The following is a 24,046-nucleotide window of genomic DNA, read 5'->3' on the forward strand; positions in this document are numbered from 1 at the left end:
GAACTCACTAAATAAATTCTTATTTCCTTTCTTCCTTTTGAGCTGGTAGCTCCACCAGATTACCATTTCCTTTTCTAAGTGCTCAAAAGGCTTCTCTTTAATGATTTGATCTAGGTCTTTGGATGTTTTATTTTCTTTCAGAGAGCTGATGCCAAGCTCACTAGCCTCTAGTCTGAAGAATTCACTTGCATCTCCTTTCTAAAAGTCAAAACATTTGCCTCCCTCCAGGACAACAGTTGCCTATCTCAAGAAAACAATCCTGGGTTCCTTTCTTGTTTTGCGTTTTCTCTTAAAAACCACCAATACTGGCTTATGAATTGTTAATTAATTTATGGAATTATGAAATGAGGAAAGACATGCCAGTGTGGGAATGCACTGAGAAAATTCATGATGACAGTGGGAATTGAGGCTGCAATCACACATTAATAAGGCATAGAGGATACAGGAGCAAACAGCACAGAAAATACAGAGACAAACACAAGGTTGAGGAGGTGAAGGAGGGGTGTTGGAGAAAGGTAAGTAGTGTGGGAAAGAGAATGGGAAAGGAGAGAAGGCACAGAGGGTAACTCAGATAACCATGGATTAGAATTGGGAGCATTTGGCAGCATGGACCCAGATGGAGACAAGAGTATTGGGGGTATGGAGGGGGGTGAGAATTTGAGCTCTCATTTTTATAGGGTTTTGCTGGAGGACACACTAGCTTTTATCTGTGCCACCTTGGGACTCATTCCTTAACATATCTGCATTCTCTCAAAGCTGTCAGGAAAACTTTAAAATGAACATATCCATATCTATGTCTTCTCAAAGTTATCGGCACCATTGGGTGTTCTGGTCTTACTGTGAAAATCTGGAGCTTATCTGAGGTTGTCCAATAGGACCACCCGGCCCTGACAGCAAGGTCTAGTTGGATCTCTCTGATGTAGCACATACATTCGGGAGTCAATTTTTGGTTAATTTCTGATACAGTTCAAAAACTACTCTTCTTTGATCTTGGGAACGATCTGTATGTGACTTCTAGGTTCCCCTTTGTAGTCTTACTTCCTGCTGCTGTTATTTTCTGCTGGCTCCTCATAAATTTCCTTTCTACACTTATTGGACGGACAGTAAACTGTTCACAGGGAACAGAACAAGATACAACCTTAACACATTCTACAACAAGGTCTGCAAGTTTTTTTGAAGTGCTCAAAAGGCTCTTTGTAATCTAAACACAATGAGTATAGCACTCTGGTATAGTGCTTTCATTCACTTATCCTGATTATTCGTTTTAGTCAGTCAGTCAGACTACAAGTATTTATTAAGCCTCCACTATATGCCAGGCACCATGCTAAGTCATGGAAAAACAAGAAAGGCAATGGACAGTTCTTACCCTAAAAATGCCTTCAATCTAATGGAAGAGGCAACAAGAAAACAAACATCTACAAATAACTGATGTACATCTACAAAGAACTGATGTTCTATCTACTAATAGAAACAATTAACAGAGAGAAGGTTCTGGAATTAAGAGGAATTAGGGACGGCTTTCTGTAGATGGTAGGATTTTAGATGAGATTTAAAGGAAGCCTGGGAGGTCAATAGGCAGAAGAAAGGAAAGCATTCCAGGCCTGGGGGACATTCCAGAGAAAATGCATAGAGCCCTGAGTGTCTTCTTGGAACAGCCGGGAGGCCTGTGTCACTGGGTGGAGGAGTATGTCTGTGGATTGAGATAAGAAGGTGGAATGGGGTAATAAGGTGAAAGAAGACTGGAAAGAGGAGGGGGGGAGTGCTTGGTAATGAAGGGTTTTGGATGCCAAAGAGTATTTTGTATATAATCCCAGAGGTGATAGGGAGCCACTGGAGTTTAACATTTCTTGGTAGTCAATTTTTTATATTGCTCTCAGCTTTTCAGAGACAGAGAGGGAGAAAAGTGAAAAGAAAGCAAAGGAGGAGAATATTTCCTAAACCTAGAAGGGCAGCCTTCCACAATTTTCCACAGCATGCCAGACTTTCACAATTACAAAAGTGATAAAAAGGTAAAGAAAAAAAGACCCACAGTGTTTATTTATTGCCTATTGGTGTTTCTCTCTCTCTCTCTCTCTGTATGTATGTGTGTATGCATATGTGTATATGTGCATATGTGTGTATGTATATATGCATGCATACACATAATGTTAATAAAATAAAATTTCAAAAATTAAATGTAAGCAAAATATATAATATAAATGTATATACATGTATATGTGTTTATGTATATATACGTAATACATATATAAATGTATAATATAAAATATACTCGGTCTCATTTGGACAAAGTATAGCCCTAGAGGCTTGCCTCCAATGAGATATCTGCTGTGTATATGTTAAGACCATTCAATATCCCTTATAGATGCAACCAGGGAGATAAATTTTGAGAATATGTATTAACTGGTCTATAGATATTTATTCATTATGTCTACTATGAGTCAAGAAGTGTGCTAGGCGTTAGAGTTACAAAGACAAAAATGAAGCAATTATTTCTCTCGAGATTTTTTTTTTTTACTGGATACATTTTACGGGAGGAAACAACATATTCATCAGTAATTACATATAAGTAATTTACATTGTATATCTTAGGTAATCTGGTGGGCAGGGAAGGACTAGCAGTTCTGGAACCAGGAAAATCCTTATCTGGAAGGTGGCATTTGAGCTGAGCTTGGAAAGGAAACTGAATGCTGACAGGCAGAGGTAAGAAAGGGGAGGCCAGATAAAATGTCCTCTGTGAGAAGCAGCAACGGAGGTCAAATTAGCTCAAATCTGCACATAAAGTGGAAAATGTGTAATCAATCTGAAAAGATATGCTGAAGTCCAGAGCTTTAAAGGTCAAACAGAAGAACTTACATTTTATTCTAGTGACAAAAGGGATTTGCTGGAGCATTTTGAAAAGATGATTGAAATCATCAGACTAACTAGGGTTTTATATAAATATAACTTTGGCAAACGTTTTGAGGAAGGATTAGAGAGAGGAGAGGCTTGAAGAGAGGGAACCTAACTAGAAAGCTATTATAGTAGTCCACCCAAAGGGCATCTGTCAGATTGGCAGTGCCTGGGATGACATTTCTCCACGTAGAGAACCTGGGAAGTCTGCTTCTGGGACATTCATGATGTCCTTTAAGAAGAGTGCCTTGGAGAGCCTTGAACATAAGTGGACATTTTCTAACTGGTTCCAAGCAGCTAACCAAGTTATTCTGAAGAACTAAGTCTTTTGATTGGCTGTTGAATCATTCCAAAAGGCCTGGCAGTTTCAGCCTCTTCGCTACCTCAGTCCTAGAGAAGCTGATTGGAGAACCCCTTTTCTCCTCCTCCCCCTCCACACAAGACTCAGAGGGTATTCTCAAAACCTGAGGGGAAATGCGGCCTGTCTGGCTTTAGGATGGATGAATAAAGTATAACCCCAATGTCTATATCTCCCCCATATTTGTCAGAAGGTCAGTGACTAGTGCCCCAATTCTATTTAATCACTTAAATTTAGAGAGCTTTTACAAAAGAATATTTACTTCAGAGAAGATAAGTATAAATATTTTCCCAGTATTTCAAGAACATTTCTCCTGTACCTCCCTTGTATTATCTTGGTCTCTAGGGGAATAGGTTCAAAACTTAATTCCTATATAGCCTTGATCTCATCAAGTTCATATCCGAAGGTAGCATCTCTGCTAGATGAATTCTTGTATCAACTACTGTGGGACTGGGATCCCAGAGGTTATTCCTTGTTTCTCAAGGCAGTGATGTGGGCAGGTTGTGTCCGCCTTACTTCCTGTTCTCATTGTCTGCAGGCTTCTGGCTGATTTTCTGTGCTGATTTGGGCTCTTGCTTAATCTTTGCTGGAACAGAGGTATGAGAACTGGGAAAGATTGCTTTCTCATACCCCTATCCGCTTGTTGGCCTCATTCCCTCTAGTTCCAAATTTTCAGATGCCACCCAGCTACCTTACACACATAAGAAATTCAAAATATCCAACACTGAACTCATCAGCTTTCCCTAAAACCTGTTCCTCCTCCTGACTTCCCTTTTTCTAGTAATGGTACTTTCTAGTTACACAGGCTAGAGTCTGGATTTCCTACCTCTCTTCACCATCTAGGGAAATGACAAGTCTTCTCAATTCTAGCTTTGAATCTATTAGGACCTCATGTGCCTTGCCTAGACTATTCTAATAGTTTCCTAACTGGCTTCTGGGCTTCTGGGCCTTCTATTCTCTATAACCTCAACTTTATACAGCTCCCAAAATAATCTTCATCTGAAGGATAAGATGATAGAATCTCAATAACCTGGAATTTATTATCCCTTATAGTACTGAATTAATTTACCTTTCAGCTTTAATTCATTCTTTTCTCTATCACACAACAACATCAATTGAGGCAGTCATCTTGCTTGGAACCCCTTCCCTCCTCATTTCCACCAGCTGAGATTCTTCTCTTTTTTATTTTTTAAGAACTTGCTCAAATACAACATCCTTCATGAAATCTTCCTTGGTCTTTCTAGCTGAACATAATCATTTTGGGGGGGCAGGGGTTGGTCTCAACGCTTCACCTGGATTTGTCCTGTTCACCTAACACATTCCGCTTTGCATCATAAATATTTGTGTACATATCTCACTCTCTTACCCTCCCCCGCCAAGAAAAGATGAATTCCTTGAGGGCAGGAATTGTATTATTTCATGTTTATTTCTAGCCCAAGTACAGTGTTGGACATAGTTGGCGTGTAAAAATAATTGTTGAATGAATAAATGTGCATATTTCAAAGAATTAGTTGGATTGGAACCATCACTTACACATAAAAGAAGCCTCAACTACTCTTTTTTTTTTCATTTTATATATGTAGAAGGGCATTGAAATCAGAAAAAACCTGGATTCAAGTCTTACCTTTGACACATGGCTAGGTAGCATTTATATGAAGCATTAAGATTTGTAAAGCTATTGACAAGTATTAGCTGATTTTATTCTTACCCTGGGAAGTAGGCATTATTATTATATTCTTTTTACAGATGAGGGAACTGAGGCAGACGAAGGTTAAGTGTCTTGGCCATGATCACAGAGCTGGTAAGTTGGTCTGAGACAGAATTAGAATTCAGGTCTTCTAGAGTGCAGCCCTTCATCTACTATTCTAAATAGCTGTGTGACCTTAGGCAAACCATTTAATCTCTCAGTGTCCCAGGATACTCTCTAAGACTATAGTTGCAGAAATGATAAATCTGTATTAGTGGAGGGAGGAGAAAGAGAGAGGGAGGGGGGGGGAGGGGGAGGGGGAGGAGGAGGAAGAGGGAGGGGGAGCGGGAGGGAGAGGGGGAGAAGGAGGGAGGGAGAGAGAATATCTTTGGAAGATGAGCTGTTACTCTTTTTTTGGGATATTATTCCCCTGTAAACAGCTTTGTATTTCACACAATCAGATTCACATATGGTAAAGCATTGACAGTTTGAGTTGGTGTGCCAACCAAGAGAGTTAAATGTTTTATATAGTGGAAAGAAATACATAAAACAGTGTTTTCTAGTACTGGCTTTGTAACACACTAGGGATATCCAATTATCTCAAAAGGTGTCTTGACATTAATTTGATTAGAAAATTTCATATAATTTTAATTAATATTGTGACTCTATACTGTGACTATAAAGTAATGAGATCTCTTCTTTAGTGAAGGTTTGGCCACATCATTTCCCCATTCAATAAACTCCAGTGCCTCTTTGTAGCCTTAAAGATGAAATATAAACTTTTTTCTGGCTTTTAAAACCACTCACAACCTGACTTTAATCAAGTTTTTGAGGCATATCACTTCCCTTTCCATGTACTTTTTTCTTTTTTTCTTAAAATGTTACTTATGTGTTTTATTTTTACATTATATTTTTACATTACTCTCACTTTGTGAGAGGTTTCTTGTAACCAAAATAACGTGGTTAAAAATAAAATTAATGACATCATGACCTCAGTATATAAAGTTCATGTAACCTTTTTCAACATTTCACTACCCACCTCTGTATTAAAAAAAATTCTTTTACCCTACTTAATCAGTCATTCTTCAATGGATGTGCATCCTCTTATTTTCCGGGTTTTTTTGCCATTACGACCATAAATATTTATTGTACATAAAGGGTCTTTTTGCAAATGCAAAAATGCAAATGGGTCATTAATTAAGGTTTCCTAAAAGAGATACTCAAGACTTGGAAAGGGGATGGTGAGAAGATGGTCATGGTCATCAAAGTAGAAGGCTGAATGTGACGCAAAGCCATGTTCTGGAGCAGGTTAGAAATAGCCAGGCCACATAAGTTTGCACTTCTAACTCAACAATAAAAACTCTTCTGGAGTGGCAGTTCAAACCTGAATGGATTAAGATTATTCCATGAATTTAAAAGTTAGAAAAGTAAAAGATGACAGAGGTATCAAGACTGGATGATTTGAAGGGCTTTCACAGCAAGATGGGAAGCATAAAAAGGAGTGTGTTTTCAGGGAAAGATAATGATCGATTTTGATTATTAATATGTTGAGTTTAAGGTATCAGCGTACTATTCATAGGGATGCAGATGTCTATCCTGAAAATGGAAAGGCTGGTCTGGAACTCAGGAGATTATTCAGGGATAGAAAAGGCTTGGAGGAGTCATTACTATACTAGAGGTATAAGACATGCTCAAGGCATGTCTTTCTTCTAGGCAGTTAAATTCCACCTTTTCCTGGTCTCTGCCCACTATAAGTACCTTTCCCCAGAGATTACCTCCCATTTACACTATATGTTTTCTAAATAAGTAGTTGTTTGCATGCTGTCTTATTCACTAGAAAGTGAGCTTCTTGAGGACAGGCACCATGTTCTTATCTGTTTTTATATCCCCAGTACAATTCTGTATCACTCCCAGCACTTCTTAAATGCTTGTGGACTGACTACATTGTCCGTTGTAACAAGAGATACTATAAAAACTGTGTTGTTTTTTTTTCTTTTCCCATCTGGTGTTATTCAAAGCTCTTTGTCTAGTCACAAATGACCCTTGAGGATACCTGGGGTGTGAGCTGGTATTCTTCATGCAGTTCATTTTCCCCTGGGCATATGGATAGAATCACAAATCTAGAAGGGATCTTAAAATGCAAGGTCAGTGGCATTTCCATTTAAAGTAAGTTCCAGGCAGATTACAACTTTCTCAGTCATACAATTAACATATGAACAACCTCAGGGCGGACCAAGGCCTCTCTTCCATTCCAGGCTCTTCCCTTGCGGCGCGTTGCTTCCCCCTTCCACCCACCCCCGCCCTCAGCATTGAGCAAACATTTGGACTGGACAGTGAAGAGTAATACTGATGCATATATGCACACATTTTCGTCAAGTTAGTAGGAATTTCGTTTTCGAGTTCTTTTCTATTCACGTCATTCCCAGAGTCCGTCCCACTGTGCCAGGGACTGTAGCAAATCTGGTCAATAAGAGCTGTGTGCTCTAAGAAATGCGACCCTGAGAGCAAAGCTCGCAGGTCACACAGAGCCAGAAACCAAGGGGGCATGACATAACACCTGGCAGGGCCTCCAATTGGTGGTGGAGGAAGGTTGTTCCCTCAGTGTGAGCTGGGATTGGTCGTGGGAGCAAGAGGCGTGGCGTCCCACAAAAGTTCGGCAAACATCTCCTCCCTACTTCCCCAGCCCCAGCCGCCTCCCCAGCCCCAGTTTGTTTCTTTGAATCCCGGACTTTCAAGGGAGAGATCAGAAGCGACCGCGGGGGCTCCCAGTGCATGCCCCAGAGCATCGAGGGTCCCGGAGCAAGGTAAGAAAGAGGTGGTCCCTGAAACAGGGGCGGGATGGGGATGAGAACGGACTCGGCCTTGGGGATGCGCTTTCAACCTCCAGCCGGGTGTTCCAACTGCAGCTTTGGGAGAGGGAGCTGGAAAGGTGGGGGAACCCCAGCCTGCGCCATCGAAACCCCCACGTCTAGCTGCCCAAAAGGGGCACGCTGTTCCTTTTCGCTCTATCCCTAGGGAGGGAAGTGATCGGAGGGCAGGGGAGATGTTTCGGTCACACGTGGCCTGGTGTCCACTCCGGGTTGGTGTATGTGCATGTGTGTGTGTGTTGTGGTGTGTGTGCGTGTGTGTGTGTGTGTGTGTGTGTGTGTGTGTGTGTGTGTGTGTGTGTGTGTGTGAGAGAGAGAGAGAGAGAGAGAGAGAGAGAGAGAGAGAGAGAGAGAGAGAGAGAGAGAGAGAGAGAGAGAGAGAGAGAGAGAGTCGTGGGGAAGGAAGGCTACTAAGTGCCCTATCTTGGTTATTTTATTTCTTTGTTTCGTTCAGGGCTGAAAATAACTTTTTCTGTCGTGTCAGAGTGTCTCTCCTCTTGCCTTTTTTGTTTTAACTTCTTATCGGGAACATCCTGTGCATCTTGGATTCATCCATTCTTTTCTGAGGCGGGGAAGGAAATCTGGTCCCAGTTTTCCTTTCTTTTCTCTCCCTCAGCGCCCCCTTCCCCCACCCTCACCCCACCCCCCCCACCCCCCACGCTCCACTTCCCTTTCCAGGTTTGCCCTGTGCCTAGACCCGGGCCCTAGAGTGAAGAGAGGGAGAAAATAAGCAATCCCCCAAAGCGGGAAAGGAACCACATATGTCAAGACTGTTCTAATTAGAGTCGCATGGTGCTTGGGGGTTTCAGAAGTCCTGGTTTCTACTTTTTTTTTTTTTACCTTATATTTTACCAGGATGTATTGGAAACTAATTAAATTGGTCTCCCAGCCCCTATTTCCTTCTCTCTCTCTCTCTTTCTCTCCCTCTCCCTCTTCTTTCTCTTCTCCCTCTTTCTCCTCTCTCTTTCTTCCTCTCTCTGACGTCAATCCATGTTTCACAAAGCTATCAAACAAATCTTAGTGAAGCACAACTGGAAACATGCCACACTCATCTGCTCCCAATGTTCTTACTCCATTGTCCCCATAGTTCATGAGATCATAGATCTAGACCTGGGAAGGAATTTAGAAGTCATCTACCTCAACCATCTTATCTTGCAAAGAGTCACTAACCCAAGGCCATGCAGGAAGAAGTGAAACAAGCAAAATACAAACTCCCCAACTTGGCATTTAAGGCCTTCCACAAGATGGTTCCAAAACACCTTTAAAAACCTGTCTTACTGATCATCTTGGCACACTCTGTGTACTGGCCAAACCAGCCTTCTTGTATTAACCAAACTTAATCAACATTTTATCCTCTATTTATCATGCCTGGAATTCACTCCTTTTCAGAATCTCTGTGTCTTTGAGAATGCTGTTTCCTATATAAAACCTTTCCTGATCCTACCTAGTTCTTAATACAATGTCCTACCTCATATTACCTTAAATATATATATATATGTATATATATATATATATGTATGTATGTATATGTATATTTGTATGCTAGAGAATTTGGATTCAAGGAACCTGGATTCAATACCTGACTTTACCACTTATTTCCTGGGTGGTCTTGGATAAATTATTTAGCCTTTCTGTGTCCAAGTTTCCTCATCTATAAAATGAGGAGTCTGGAAAATCAAAATTCTTTCAAACTTTCAAAACTATGATTAACTGTTGCTGTTTCCCACCCAGCCTGATGTCTTTCTTTTCTTGATCTCATTAAAGGGGCCATGCCCTGGTTTACTTCTTAAACAGGCCTATTCTATGAATGGGTGTTGCCTCACCCTGAGTGAGTGCCTGTGAAGAACTAGGCCTAAAAGGCCCACGGTCTCCCAGCGCATGCTGGGTCATTTCTAGTCATTCTGAGGAATATCAGGTCTCTGGATTCAGATGACTCTAAAGGAGAAGTGAGGCTGGTGACCTGCACAGCCCTCCCTCACTCAAAACAAAATCAAGTGCAAGTCATGTAATTATTTCTCTGATGGCATGGTCTTCTTCAGCAACGAAGGAGGAACATAATATGATTGCATTAGAATTTAATTCCCTTTGAAGACAGAGACTGTTTTCATTTCTAGTTTTTTTTATGCACAGTTCATTGCGCATAATAGGTGGTTAATTAATGTTAGATTGAATTGAGCTTTTCTGCATTCATGTGTTGCTCTTTACTAAAGTAACTATATCAGTTCTCTAGTTCATTGGAGGATACTTCTTTCAGGTACAGGAATACTCCTCTGGCAGTTGGTTTTTCTACCTTTTTCTTCCTCTAGGCTGTTTCCTTTGGTAATATCATCTGTCCTAATGGATTCAATTATCATTTCTCCACTGATAATTCTCAGATCTACTTGTCCAATCCTAGCATCTCTCTCAATATCCAGTCTTGGCATTTCCAACATATTGAGCTGAATGTCTTGTAGTCATCTTAAACTCAACATGTCCAAAATTGCACTCATTATTTTCAAAAAAAAATCCTTCCCTCTTGTTAACTTCACTGCTGCTATTGAGGTTACTACCATCCTCCCCAGTCTTTCAGGCTCAAAACGTAGGTTTCATATTTAACTCTTCATTCCTTTTCACCTCCCATATCCAGTCAAGCATGAAGAATATATATATTTAAGATCCAAGTTTGGGTGGGGGGGATTTCTGTAGTCTTCATGAAACTGTTTGGAGAACAACAGATACCTTGGACCAACAATTACCTGGGGAATTGATGTAGGTGATGGTATAGACTATAATAATATGTATCAATTAAACAAGTGTTCATGAAGAATCTACTATGTGCCAGAGACAGCTCTCTATAAAAAAGCTAGCCTTAATATTAGGAAGACCAGAATAAAAATCCTACCTCTGAAACATCCTGGCATTTTAGCTCTGGGCTGGCCATCAAACCGCTCAGTTCTGTAGATAAATCTCTAAAATCTAAATTGCAGAGAAGGTACAGCTGGCCATATAACAACAATTTAAATAGCATAGAAACTGAAAGTAGAAAACTTTCCACATTCTGGACGCTTTAACTAGGTCTCAAGAAGGGACCAAAATAAGTTTGTCTTTGGGGAAGGGTAGAGGGTTTTCTCAATTCCCCGCATCCCTCTCTTTGCCTTCTATCTTCTCTCCACCCCCACCAAGTCACTAGCCCTGGATAGTCTCTGCTGAGGTTTCCTGGCACCTCTGCTCTGATCCCTGTCCCAGAGTTCTAAGAGTTGGGAGGCATCTCCTAACAGCATGGATGCTGAGCAGTCATCCTCCTTTCTCCATCTGTTTTACCTAATCTTGTGGGCTTCTTTGAGGAAGTCCTCACTCTTCCCAAACTAGTGGGAATGGAAGGAACTCCAAGCCCCCTAGATTTTTTAATTCTCTAATTCTTATTATTTGGAGGGAGTACTATATGATATATGTTTATATGTACAGATAGAGATATAACTATTACAAAGTAACTTGAGGGGTTGGATTTGAAATTGGAAAATGATTAGAAATGGGGGAGAGAAGCCATGAAAACATTCATTAAGAGATAATCACTAGAGGGGAGCCTTGAAAAGAACTAGATATTGGTGAGAAGGGCGCAAACATTTCAAGGTCGGGGGGCATCTTATGCAGAGGAATAAAGGTGGGAGATGGAATGTCATGGGGGAGAGGGACAGTAAAAAGCAAAAAAAGGCCAATTTGACTGGATTGTAGAATGTTAGAGGGGTAGTGAAATTAACCTGGAAAAATATGTTGGAAATGGATTGTAAAAGGCTTTAAATACCAAATCAGAAATTGCATTTTGTCTTTTGGGCTAATTTGGAGCCACTGGAGTTTGAAAAAGAGTAGTTTTGACTTGGAAGGATCCGTGAGTTAGGAATATCAAGTGGTTCATTGTTATCATAAATCCTGAGTAATATTTCTCCTATAAACCACTCTCTCCTCTGATACTGTGGCCACCCCAGTGTAGGCTCTCATTGCCTCACTTTTGACAATCGGAATAGTCTGCTAGTTGGTCTTGCTTCTTAAATCTATCCATATTCTTAATTCATCCTCCACCTAGCTGTCAAATTCATCTTCCTAAAAATCAGGTCTGACCACATCACCTCCAGCTCCTATTCAATAAACTCCAGTGGACCCCCCCCCCCCTCCATTATCTCTAGGATCATTTATAAAGGCCTGTTTGGAGTTTTATTTTTTTTAAAAACTCATCATAACTGGCTCCTTCCTATATTTCCAGTCTTCTTACACCTTATTCCACATACTCTCTAGCCTTCTTGCTGTCCTACCATGCTAATCCCACATTTATGAAGCACCTACTGTGTGCCAGACACTGCCCTAAGCCCTGGGGATACAGAGGCAAAAAAAAGACTGCCTTACTTCAAAGAGCTTAAGTCTAACCGGAAGACAACAGACAAACAACTATAGACAAAAGCAAACCATAGACAACATAAACAGGAAAATAAATAACAGATAAGGCACTGAAATTGAGAGGGATTGGGGAAGACTTCCTGTAAAGTGGGGTTTTAGTTGGGACTTAAAGGAAGAGGTCAGTAGTTAGAGTGAAGGAAGGAAACTACTTCAGGCATGGGGGACAGTCAAGGATCATGCCTAGAGCCTAGAGATAGAGCTTCTGGTTTCTGAAAGAGCCAGAAGGCCAGTGTCACTGAATTGAAGAGTACATGTTGGGATGTAAAATGTCATTAGACTGGAAACACCAGGGAGTAGTTTATGAAGAGTTTTGAATAATGCCAAACAGAATATTTTGTATTTGCTCCTGCAGACAGTAAGAAGCTTTTGGAGTTTATTGAGTAGGGGATGATAGGATTAGATCTATGTTTTAGGGGAAAAAAAATCATTTTAGGGGTTGAATGGAGAATAGATTGTAGTGGGGAAGAGGTTTGAGGCAGGCAGCCCCACCAGGAGGCTATTACAATAATCCAGGTGTAAGATAATGAGGGCCTGTAGCAGAGTGGTGGCAGTGGCAGAGGAAAGAAGGGGAAGTATCCAAGAGATGACACTGACTGTTCCCCTGAGGTACTGGATTGTTTTTACCTTTTTCCACTTTGTATCCCTAGCACTTAGCACAGTGCCTGGCACAGGCTTAATAAATTGCAACTGACTAACCAAGTAGTACAAGATGTACAAAGAAGATAAAAGAGACATTTTTAAACTGAATTGTTATACAAGTTATCACTTTTTTTTCTGCCTTATTTAAATCAATGACTAAAAATAGGTGTTGAAAGTTTCCCAGTCTCATTAATCTTGTGAGTATATTAGTATATGTGTTCAAAAAGTAGAACCCCATCACCCAAGAGGGGAAATATTCACGCTACATGATAATGAAGTGAATACAGAGCAGAGGCTAACATTCTCAAAACCAGTTCTAGCAAGTCCTGGAATGTGGGTGTGATTTGGACCAGTCTCTGGTCATCACCCGGTCCTGCAGTTGGGGTGGGGTCAGGGGTGGGACGATTTGAGTGGCTCTGTTTCTGTCTTCTCTATGCCAGAACTTTCACAGCTGCATCACAGTGTATTAGTTGGAACAGATTTTAGACATAATCTAGATCACTCCTTCCATTTTATAGATAAAGAAATTGAGGCTTTGGGAGATTGTCAGTCCAGCAGATGGAATTTGAATACCAAATTTAGCATAATTTCAAACTGATTCCCAGAGGGGTACTCTTTCCACCATCTCAGTTGCATCTTCTGCTGGAAGTGACTCCTTTGCCTTTTTTTGTTTGTTTTGGAAAAGACATTTATTTTTCATTAAAATGTTATATGTTAATATATAATGGTTTATTAATTTTAAAATGAATTTTAAAATGCATACAGCATCAACATTTATCAGATTTAAGTTCTAATATGGTAAATATCCATGGATATAACGCACATAGACAAAAGTTCGTTGGAGTCCTAAATTTTTAAGAATATAAAGGGGTCCTGAGACCAAAATATTTGAGAAATAGTGCTCTGGAGAATGCTTTGGACTCAATAGAATTGAATTAGAAAATAAGAAAAGAGTAATTATAATTTGGAACTCGAGCAAGTAGTTAAAGAGCTTCCAGCTTACTACCTCCCCTTGCCCTACCTCACCAAGGGTAGGGGGATGGAATAACATAGAGGAGTCAGCAAGTGGGCAGGCTTTTAACATTTTTTGTGGGGTGGGAGGGAACACCTAGTCTTTCATGGAGAATTCATATGAGTACATATGACATGCTCTATGACTAGAACTTCTCTTTGAAAAGAGCTTATCTCTAGGAACTAAATAACAGTGTGATAAAGATATTCATGATATTCAAAAGAAAAGTGAAAACCGCAATCTTGAGGCTTTCTTATGTATTTATTGGAATTCCAAAGTGTTTTTATCTGGTTGTGCTTGAGGGGATGGCTGGAATGGGGCACTCTTGCTGGCCACGGATTAGCAACTAAAGTGTAGGTGGTTTCCTGAGGCATTTAAAGACTGACTTCCTTCATTCCACAAACTTTCTTTAAGCACTTACCCAGAGTAAAAAGATTAAACAAAACAAACAAAAAGTCTCTACCCTCAGACAGTTTACTTTTCAGTAAGGGAAAAGAATTTACTATTCAACCAAGGCTATTCATGTGAGATCAGGTTCTCCACCCTCCAAGTCCTGTGCTTTATCAGATATGTCAACCTGACTTAGTTAAGGAATTCTTCAAGAAAATGCCCTGAAGTTTGAAGGGGAAAAAATAATCAAAGCAATATTTGATACTATTTCTCAGAAATTATCTTTGATAATTTGCTGAATAAATTCTAGCAGAAGAATACCGACTGGACCTATGACTCACTTCCCCCCTACTGTCTTAGCTGAGAACCTTGCCTCGTATTTCACTGGAGGGAAAAAAGACGATTGTGAAGAAAATTTAGTAATGCTGTCAGTGCCAACTGAAGTATATAGGACTGCTTGAATCTACTATATATTGCTATAAACTGCCTAAAAAGAGACAGGTATAACATTAAAAGAAAAAATAGATTTCCCAGCTTCTTCATCCTTGGCATCTCTTACTTCTTTTTATTGATATAGTTTGCTTTAAAATAATCATCTCCATTTGTTAATATATTCCTCTGTACTTTCCTACCCAAAGCCATCCCTTATAACAAAGATTTAGAACTATAGGAAAAAATTCAGCAAAGCCAATTAACACTAAACTTCTTTGAGAAAATGTTCAATATTCTGCACCCCTAGTCCCTCACCTCTACAAAGAAAGGATATTAGTATACAATTATTCCACATTGCGACTTTCCCCAATGTGGTTTCAGTCTATCTCGGTTTGGCATAACAAATAAAATGGGAATTTGGGGGGACTTTTGTGGAAGATGCAGATGACATGTGAAGGCCACCAGATGACTCAGAAAAAGTTTAGAAACTCAGAAATGTGTATATATGTGTGTGTATATGTATAGTATTGCATAACATCAACATATTTTATCTTCTAATACCATAATAATTCAGACTTCTCTGGTACGAAGGGTGGGCCAAAAAATTTTATGGATATTTTCCAGATTGCTCTTATGCCCCTAACCCCCATGATATGAAAGGGATAATTGCATTTTCTCAACTTTTTATGAAAGATTAAGCTTGGTCATTAAAATTACAGTCTTTCCACGTACAGTGTTATAATCATTGTTCATTTGTCTGTTTACTTAAGTTTGCATCAGTATATCTTCCAGTGCTTCTGAATTCTTCATAATCATGGCTTTGTTATGATACGGAACCACATTGTGTTCAGCCTCTTCCTCGTTAAAGAACATTTGCTCTGTTTCTAGTTCTTTGAGACAAATATTGTTGCTATGAATGTTTCTGTGTATATGAAACCTTTCTGTTTTTGATTTCCTTAGGTTATATGCTTAGCAATGGGATCTCTTGGCTCAGACTGTATATGGATATTTTAGTTTTCCTGAGTCCTTGAAGGCTATGCCAACAGAATGCAAATGCTGATACTAGAATCTATCATAGTAGAAGGACTTCGAGTGCAGACTCAATGCTGACCAGTATTATCCTTCCTCCCCACCTTTCCTCCCACCAAGAGCTAGTTTAGGTAATCTTGAAGTCAAGAAAACTTGAGTTCAAATCCTGCCTCAGACCTCAGACATGGGCAGTGGCTAAGGAGGCTCTTCCCCCTCTTCGTCCCCTCCCTCCTGCCCTGCCACTCTCCCTCCCCTGGCTTTGAAAACCCAGATGTTGGTGCTTCTCTCTCTGGTAACTATGTATGTATGTATGTATGTAATGGTCAGACAGTTGGCTCTGTCTGTTGATCTACAATGTATGTATTCCTTATGTCAGACAGTTGGAAGCCATGTCTGTCAGTTTTGATTTCTCTGTATTTTTTCTGAAGTTCAGTTTGCTGACTTTTTCTCCTGAACTAAGTGAATGATACATGTGCTTGATTAAAGTGATTGTTCATCCCTCAAATTGCCTTTCCTTTTAGAAAAACAGATCAAAGAATCTGTGATAGCAGGCCCTCCTGTGTTTATCGGGATCCTTGCTATTACAATGGGATAAATTGGAGTTCATCTTAGAGAAGATTGTTGTTGTGTTTGTCCTTCGTTCTGGAAGAGGACCATGATATCAAGAGGATGACACGACTTGCACTTGACTTTGATTTGAGTGAGGGAGGGCTGTGCAAGGGCACCAACCTAATTTTCTTCTCCTGAGCCATCTGGGTCCAGTGGCCTGATATTCATCTGGATGGCTGGAGATGGTCCAGGATGCCATGTGAGACCCTGGCCCTTTCCGGCTAAGGTCTTATCACATTCTCATTTTGAGTGAGATACCTCTTTAAGATGTAGGAGGACTTGGAAAGGCTTCTTACAGGAGATGGAGCTTAACTGAGCCTAGAAGGAAGCCAGGATGAAAGGATAAGGAGAAAGAGTTCCAGGCATGAAAATAGGAAATGGAGTGTTGTGTCTGAGAAACAGTAAGGAGGTATTCAGCATCACTGAATTTTAGAGAGTATTTGAAAGTAAGGAAGGCATAAGAAGACTGGAAGGTAGGAAGTGGTCAGGTTAGGAAGGGATCTAAAAGCTAAACAGAGGATTTTTATATTTGATCTAATCTGATATTACATTCTGAGATATTACATTAAAACATCTCATCAAAGTCTCTGCAAAATTAGCTAGACTGGAAGTAATAGGGAACTACCACTGGAGTAGTTTAGATTAGAGGAATGGTTATAGTGGAGGAAAACAGCAGGGTGATATGGTTAAGTATCTTTAGGAAGATCAAGTAGAGGATAGATTGGAGTGGGGCCTGTAGATCAGTCATCAGGCTATTGTAACAGTCTAGGCATGAGGTAATAAGGGTCTGTATCAGGAGGGTGGCAATGACAGAGGAGACAAGGGGCTCATCATGAGAGATGTTATAAAGGTAGAAACAACAGGATTAAACCCTTCATTGGATATGGGGGGAGGATGAGGAGTCGAGGATGAAATATTTGTTGTAACTGTGGGTGACTGGGAGGTTGGTGATACCTTCAGTAGTAATAGAGAAGTTAGTAAGAGGAGAGGGTTTGGAGGAAAAAAATGAATTGAGTATTGGGCATATTGAGTTTAAGATGTCTATGGGACATCCAGTTCAATATGGCTAGTAGGCAATTGGAGATGCAAGACTGGATGTTGGGAAAGACGTTTAGGGTGGACACGTAAATATCAGTCATCTACAAAAAGATGATAATTGAACCCATGAGAGCTATTGAGATCACCAAGTGTAATAGGATAGAGGGAGAAGAAAGACAAGGACAAACCCTTAGAGGACACCCATGATTAGTGGACACTAGCTGGATCCAGCAAAGGAGATGGAGGAGTGGTTCAGATAGGTCAGAGGAAAATCAGGAGAGATTAGGGTCAGGAAAACCTAGAGAGAAGAGAGTATCTAAAAAAAGAGGGGGATCAACACTGTTAAAGGCTGAAAGGAATTTGGACTCAGAAGACTTTACAACTTATGTTTCTTTGGGAAATTCATTTTCTGAGTCTTAATATTTTTTTCTTCTGTAAAACAAAGGTTTTAGAGGAGATAATATCTAAGATACCTCTTATCTCTAAACTCTATGATCACACCAGCTACTGATAAAGTTGGGACTTAGAAAAACTGGCTTGTTAGCTTAAATTTTTTTAATTTATACCTTTTGGTTTACGCTTACATTCGTGTCTCATTATGTCTCTTCCTGTTCATTTCTTCTTTAGTTATGCCTTGTAACAAAACAATTAAAAAATAAAGAGGGGGAAACAATTTAGCAAAACCAACCAATATATCAACCTCATCTGAGAGTACAATGTAATATTTCATATCAGTAGTGCTTCACTTCTGTAATAGAGGGGGAACATTTTCTTAACTCTGTGTCTTAGCTTGTTTATTATAATTCAGTCTTATTATCTTTATACCATGCTTGGCCCATCTACCATGACTTGTTATTCAATAGAACTATGAAAATTAGCCCTTAAAGTACTTTGTCTTTTATAAGTTTTTTTTTCGGGGTCCATCCTGTATAAAAACTTAAGTTGCTATGACTGTATATATGATGATATGTTTTCATTGACTTTTAAAAATAATCATTTAAATACAACATTTAATAATATACATGTCTAAGTTGAATGATTTCAATCCCCTCCCCTTACGGCCTCATCATAAATATCCGTGGTTCATTGTAAACTGATTAGGTTTGAGATTTTTGGAACTGATGCTTATCTGGAAGTCTCCAGATACTGGTTTTAGTTGTGCTTAAGATATCCATCGTCTTTGGATTCTTGTTTTACTTCTTATTCTTTTTCTATAAACTCTGTCCTTAATTCATTGAAACTGTTTAACAGCTATTTATTTTCTTACATGCTATGACCAGAAATTTGAAGTAATTGCTTTGGGATGTACTCCCTTCTGCCTCTCTAAACTGATAAAAGTTTAAGTTTTGAGACTTTGTGATGACTCAGAAAAGTGGTATCCAGAATTTATTTGGTAGAACAGTTACTGGTGAGTGGAAGCTAATTACGGCAGTAATAGTCTCCTCTGCTTCGACGGATACTCATTCCCCATATTAAAGACTGGGGACTACGTTAGGACTTGAGAGCAGCGACTGTCTTTTGCCCTTCTTTGTATTCTCAGCACTTAGCCCAATGCCTGGTACTTGGCAGATGCTTAATAAATCCTTAACGACTGACTGCCTACTTAGATAAATATGGCACTGAATGTATGGATGAAAATTTGTCACTATGAGATTGTCTTATTTTACTGCTGATTTAAAGGTGATTAAAAATTGATTAGCAGCTGCTTTTCCCTGTTTGCCTTTATTCTGTTGCATTTATCATCACTAGATTCCCCCAGGTTTCATGATGTTCCGAATACTCAGGAGCAAGCGATGTAGGCTAGAGATCATCCATTTAAAACGCCTCCATCATAAGGCTGTGCTGGCACTCAGGCGAGAAGATGTAAATGTATGGGAAAGGAGAGCACCTCTAGCCCCAAAGCACATCAAAGGGATCACCAATTTGGGATATAAGGTGCTTGTTCAGCCTTCGAATCGTAGAGCCATTCATGATAAGGTAAACATTAGTTTAACTATAATAACAATGATAGCTAACAATTGTTTGGTGCTTTCTGTTTTGTGATATAGCTATTGTAAATTATCTCATTTGTTCTTCATAACTTTCCTTTCAGGAACATACTGGAAGCATTATTATCTTCATTTTAGAGATAAGTCGAAACTCAGAGTGTTTAAGTGACTTGGCTGTAGTCAAGTTGAACCCAGTTGTCTTCCTGAGCACATTGTCAAATTTTAGGCACTTTCTATATAATATACACTGTGCTAGGGACTAGTGAGTTACAGAGAAAAATAAAGGTCTCTGTCCTCAAGGAGATTAAATGAACATCTTTTGAAAAAGTACAAGTGAAAGAGTTAAAGGAACCTGAGTGAAACCAAGATTTTTAAAAAATAATACTTTTTAAAGTTTGAAAAGAGATTTAAAATTGTATATAATTCTATTTAATTTTAATATAATTACATAATACATACAATTATATATTATATATAATTATGTGATAATTATATAAAATAATTGTGTCCAATTCTATATAATTTTATATAATCTATTTAAAATTATATCTAATTCTGGCTAAAGTCCATGATTTAATGAAAATGTGTTAGAACACTGTTCTTTTCCTCCTCTTTAATCTTAGTTTCACCACAGTAGCAAAGCACTACAGGTTGTTGAATAAAGGTAACATAGACACTTGCCATTTGTTCAACCTGCCCTTTTGAAATTAATTCTAGAATACTGGAGATAGGCCAATCTTCATTTTCTTGCCTGGTTCCCTTGGTTGTGCATGGTACCTATTTGCAGAATTGTTGAAGTCTATGACCTAGATAGAATGAAGTCAGCAAGCTTGAATGGAGATCTAGTATGTGTCCTTGGCCTCTTTAGACCTTGATCTAACTACAGATGATCAAATAATAGGATTTCCTATGATTTCCTTGATGTTAGGAGCTCCTGGTTAGGAACTCTCTCCATCAGTGCCAACTGGCATCAAGTTCCAATACACACTGACCGTATGAGTATAGACAAGCCACAACTTCAATACTCTATCAGGGGTGGGAAACTTTCAGCCTCGAGGTCATATGTGGCTCTCTAGGTCCTCAAGTGTGGCCCTTTGACTGAATTTAAACTTCAGAACAAATCCCCTTAATAAAAGAATTTGTCCTATAAAAATTGGACTGAGTCAAAAGGCTGCACCCAAGGACCTAGAAGAACCACATGCGACCTCAAGGCCACAGGTTTCATCCTCATAGAGGATGGAGGTTGTGACTTGTCCATAGTCATGTAGTCAGTACGTATTAGAACGTGATATCCCATGGTATTGGGGGTTTCTGGCTTTGAAGCCAATCTATTCACTATGCATACCATAGTGCCTCTTAGATAATTAACATGCTGAGATTAAAAATAACAAAAAGAAACACAATATGTGAAAATGTGACCTTAGAAAATGGCTTATAAAGAAGTGGTAACCACATGGCACAAAAGTAGTCTTCTATTTAGAAAAAAGTTATAGGAAGTGATATTCTGTAAAATAGAACAATATGATAATGCTTGCACCCAGAATACTTAGAGCAATACTTAGAGAAATCAAAGAGCAGTTTTGCTCTTTGAACCTCAGGAGAGGTATAACAGAATGAGTGAAGGCCCTAGACTGGAAGGCTTCCTTGACCTAGGGTCTATGAACTTGTGTGTATACACACACACACACGCACACATACACACACGTATATATGTATACACATGTATGTCACACACGTATATACAGATAGACATATGTGTATGGGTACATGTACACATACATGTATATGTATGCATGTATGTCATATACACCCATGTGTATATATACACATGTATGTATATATACATACACATAACTGTATTTTACTCTAATTGATATCTTTAGAAATCCTTTTTATTTTATTCATTTAAAAGCGCAGCTCTGAGCAGGAGTTCATAGGTTTAGCCAGACTGCCAAAAGATTTCCCAAAACAAAAATGGTTAAAATTTCCTGGATTAGAGGGATGAAGGTGGAGGAAGGAGATGCCATATGTCAACTAATTGAAAAGATGAGTATTCCTCATCTTAAATTAGCAAAGGTCAAACAGAGACATTAACATTTATAAAAATAATCAGCACAGATAACTTTAAATCAACAAATGAGTGCTTAGTACATATTTAGGCACTGCCCTATCTGGCTAGGATATAGTTAGGTACAAGACAGCCTGTGTCAAATAGAGCTTGTCTTCTACTTTGAGAGTCTATGTATTCAGAAAAGTAAATGCACAGTAATTTCAGGGTGAAGAGAGTATTAAAAAAAAATAGGGGGATCATAAAAGTGTCCCATAGGAGATGCATCTGAGCTGAGCCTTGAAGGGTTCCAAGAGATGGAGAAGAGGCTTGCATACTTCGTTTCTTAAAATACTAAGCTAAGGGTCACCCTTTGAAATATGAGTAAGTTTAGGACACATGAAAGAAATGGATGATAAATTTATGGAACTCATTCTTAGAGGCAGCACTTACGGGAAATAGTTTGAAAAGGAGTTTGGACACAGCTTTAAATGCAAGTCATGAGTCACTACTGAGAGAAATGGAGATAATTCTGACTTTTAATATTTTATGGGATGAACTATTGGCATGGCAAATCCTGTTTTGTAATGTTAGGATTCATGGTGGAATTTCTTTAAGTAGTAAGCTCTATTAATGAATTTATAATTTGATTTCTGCAACAATTTAGTTTACTTGTAACTTTTAAAGAATGTACATTTGTTTAGCTAGAAAAAACAGCTAGTTTTTGCAAATTAGAGCTGAAAATAAAATATCTAGTACACTATATACACAAATACATGTATGTATATATACAATTATATGTGTGTGTGTATATATATATATACACACAGAGATATCCTATTTGTTTGCCCTTGAACTAATGAATATTGAACATAAAGATGTTCAAAAATTTATGTTTAATTGCAATGTTTAAATCACCATGTTTGATACAAGAAAATTTAAAGAAGTGGATCTCAAGTAACTGATGATAATGAAGTAAATAATGATTCCAGGGAGCATCATATGATCAATATATTCCTTTGGCATGTCTCTTGTGTTTATAGCTTTCTTTCCATTTTGCAGTGGTTTACTAACCTATCTTATTGTCTAAAGTTCTTTGCCTCTCCAATTCACTGTGCAGAATGTTTTCAGATTGTTCTGTCTAACTAAATCACTGTTCAAAACTGAGCAGAGAGGTGAGAGAAAAGCTTCAGTAAATCACCATTACTTGCTTGGTAAGGTAGAAGAAAGGATAACATTCGAGGCTCTCTACAACTTGGCCCCAATTTACTTTTCCAGTCTTACTCCCTTCACATTCCAGCAAACTGGAATTTCCCCGAGTATACCCTGTGTTTGGCCTTTGTTTATACTGTTCCCTTCTTCTTGGACTACCCTCCCAGTCATCCCTCTTTCAAAGGGTTATTTGTTCTTTGAGTTTCAGCTCAAATGCCACCTCCTCCATAAAGCCATTATTTACCATCCTAACCACAGCGACTCTATTTTTTGGATTCCCACAATAAAAATGGATCCACATTTCAGAGTAAAATCATGCTACTCTTGGGTAGGACACATTTGTTGAAAGTTAAAAAACACAAACCTAGCTGCCTCCTCATCAGTGAAAGCTATAGACTCTCTAGACACATAGAGGAAGAAAATTTTGTCTAAAAGGAAGTACAAATGCTCAAATCTGTTGATGACCAGAATTAAGATTTTTGCTCAGAATAAAAAATGGGAAATGTTTCTCTTTAAAAATAAAGTATCATCCTTATGGTATGATGAATATGGTGACCATATGCTAGCATTTCTTCACATGACCTGCCATATTCAATCCAGAATATTGTAAATTCCTTAAAACGAAGACCATGTCAGATTCATCTTTGGAGAGAGGGCCAAGTATAGTAATAAGAGTGCTGGACTACGTGGTTTTACTATTAATTAGCTGTGTGATCTTGGCAAATTCCTTTCCCTCCCTGGGCCTCAGTTGGAAAAAGTTAGATTCGATGATGTCTAAATTCTTTTTAAGTCTTTATCACTTTATAGAGAGCTCACACAGGGTAGTCAGAAGAAGTGACACAAGGATACTATCACTTTATCTTTTAAGAACTCTGGAATTGACCGTGTGTCATGGGAGACATCAACACAGAACCACTGAGCATGGTGTGCCCACATCAGAGAATGTGCTATGCTTTGTGAGCAAAGTAGAATTGAAATAGATCAAAAGAAACATGAGATGTGTAAATTTAGAGAATCCACCCCAAATGTTCACGTGGACTATTTATACCTGACCTGTAGTAGAACATTCTGAGCTCATATTGGTCTTATCAACCACAATCAGACACACTGTGCTTGACTCTAGGGTAGTGATGTCATTTTGGTCTTCTTCGAGAACGAGGAACCAGCCAATTAACAGCCAATGACTTTATGAGTTACACCCCACAGATTGCTTTAGCACAACTTCTGCACCTAATAGGTCCATAGGAAATAATTTTAAGAAGTAAATAAGTTCCTAATTATCCATAATAAAAATCCATGAGCAAATCACTCAGAACCTCCCTGGGTCTCAGATCTTTCATTTTTAAAAGGGGCTAGATAGTCATTGAGGTCCTTTCCCATTCTAAAACTTATGATTCCATAATCACAAAATGCATGTTGAA

At 38.9% G+C, this 24,046-nt stretch overlaps 1 protein-coding gene across 1 annotated transcript in view; it reads left to right on the plus strand.

The window, feature by feature from the left end:
- The first annotated feature begins 7,574 nt into the window (after positions 1–7,574).
- The window catches only part of AASS (aminoadipate-semialdehyde synthase), a 72,610-nt gene continuing 56,138 nt past the window's right edge, over positions 7,575–24,046 (plus strand). The window contains exons 1-2 of the mRNA XM_072652895.1: positions 7,575–7,738; positions 19,128–19,355. Coding sequence (XP_072508996.1) covers positions 19,143–19,355 — 213 coding nt within the window. The 5' untranslated portion in view covers positions 7,575–7,738; positions 19,128–19,142. The remainder of the gene's footprint in view (positions 7,739–19,127; positions 19,356–24,046) is intronic.

This window comes from Notamacropus eugenii, chromosome 3 (assembly GCF_028372415.1).
Source record: "Notamacropus eugenii isolate mMacEug1 chromosome 3, mMacEug1.pri_v2, whole genome shotgun sequence".
Taxonomy (NCBI): Eukaryota; Metazoa; Chordata; class Mammalia; order Diprotodontia; family Macropodidae; genus Notamacropus; species Notamacropus eugenii.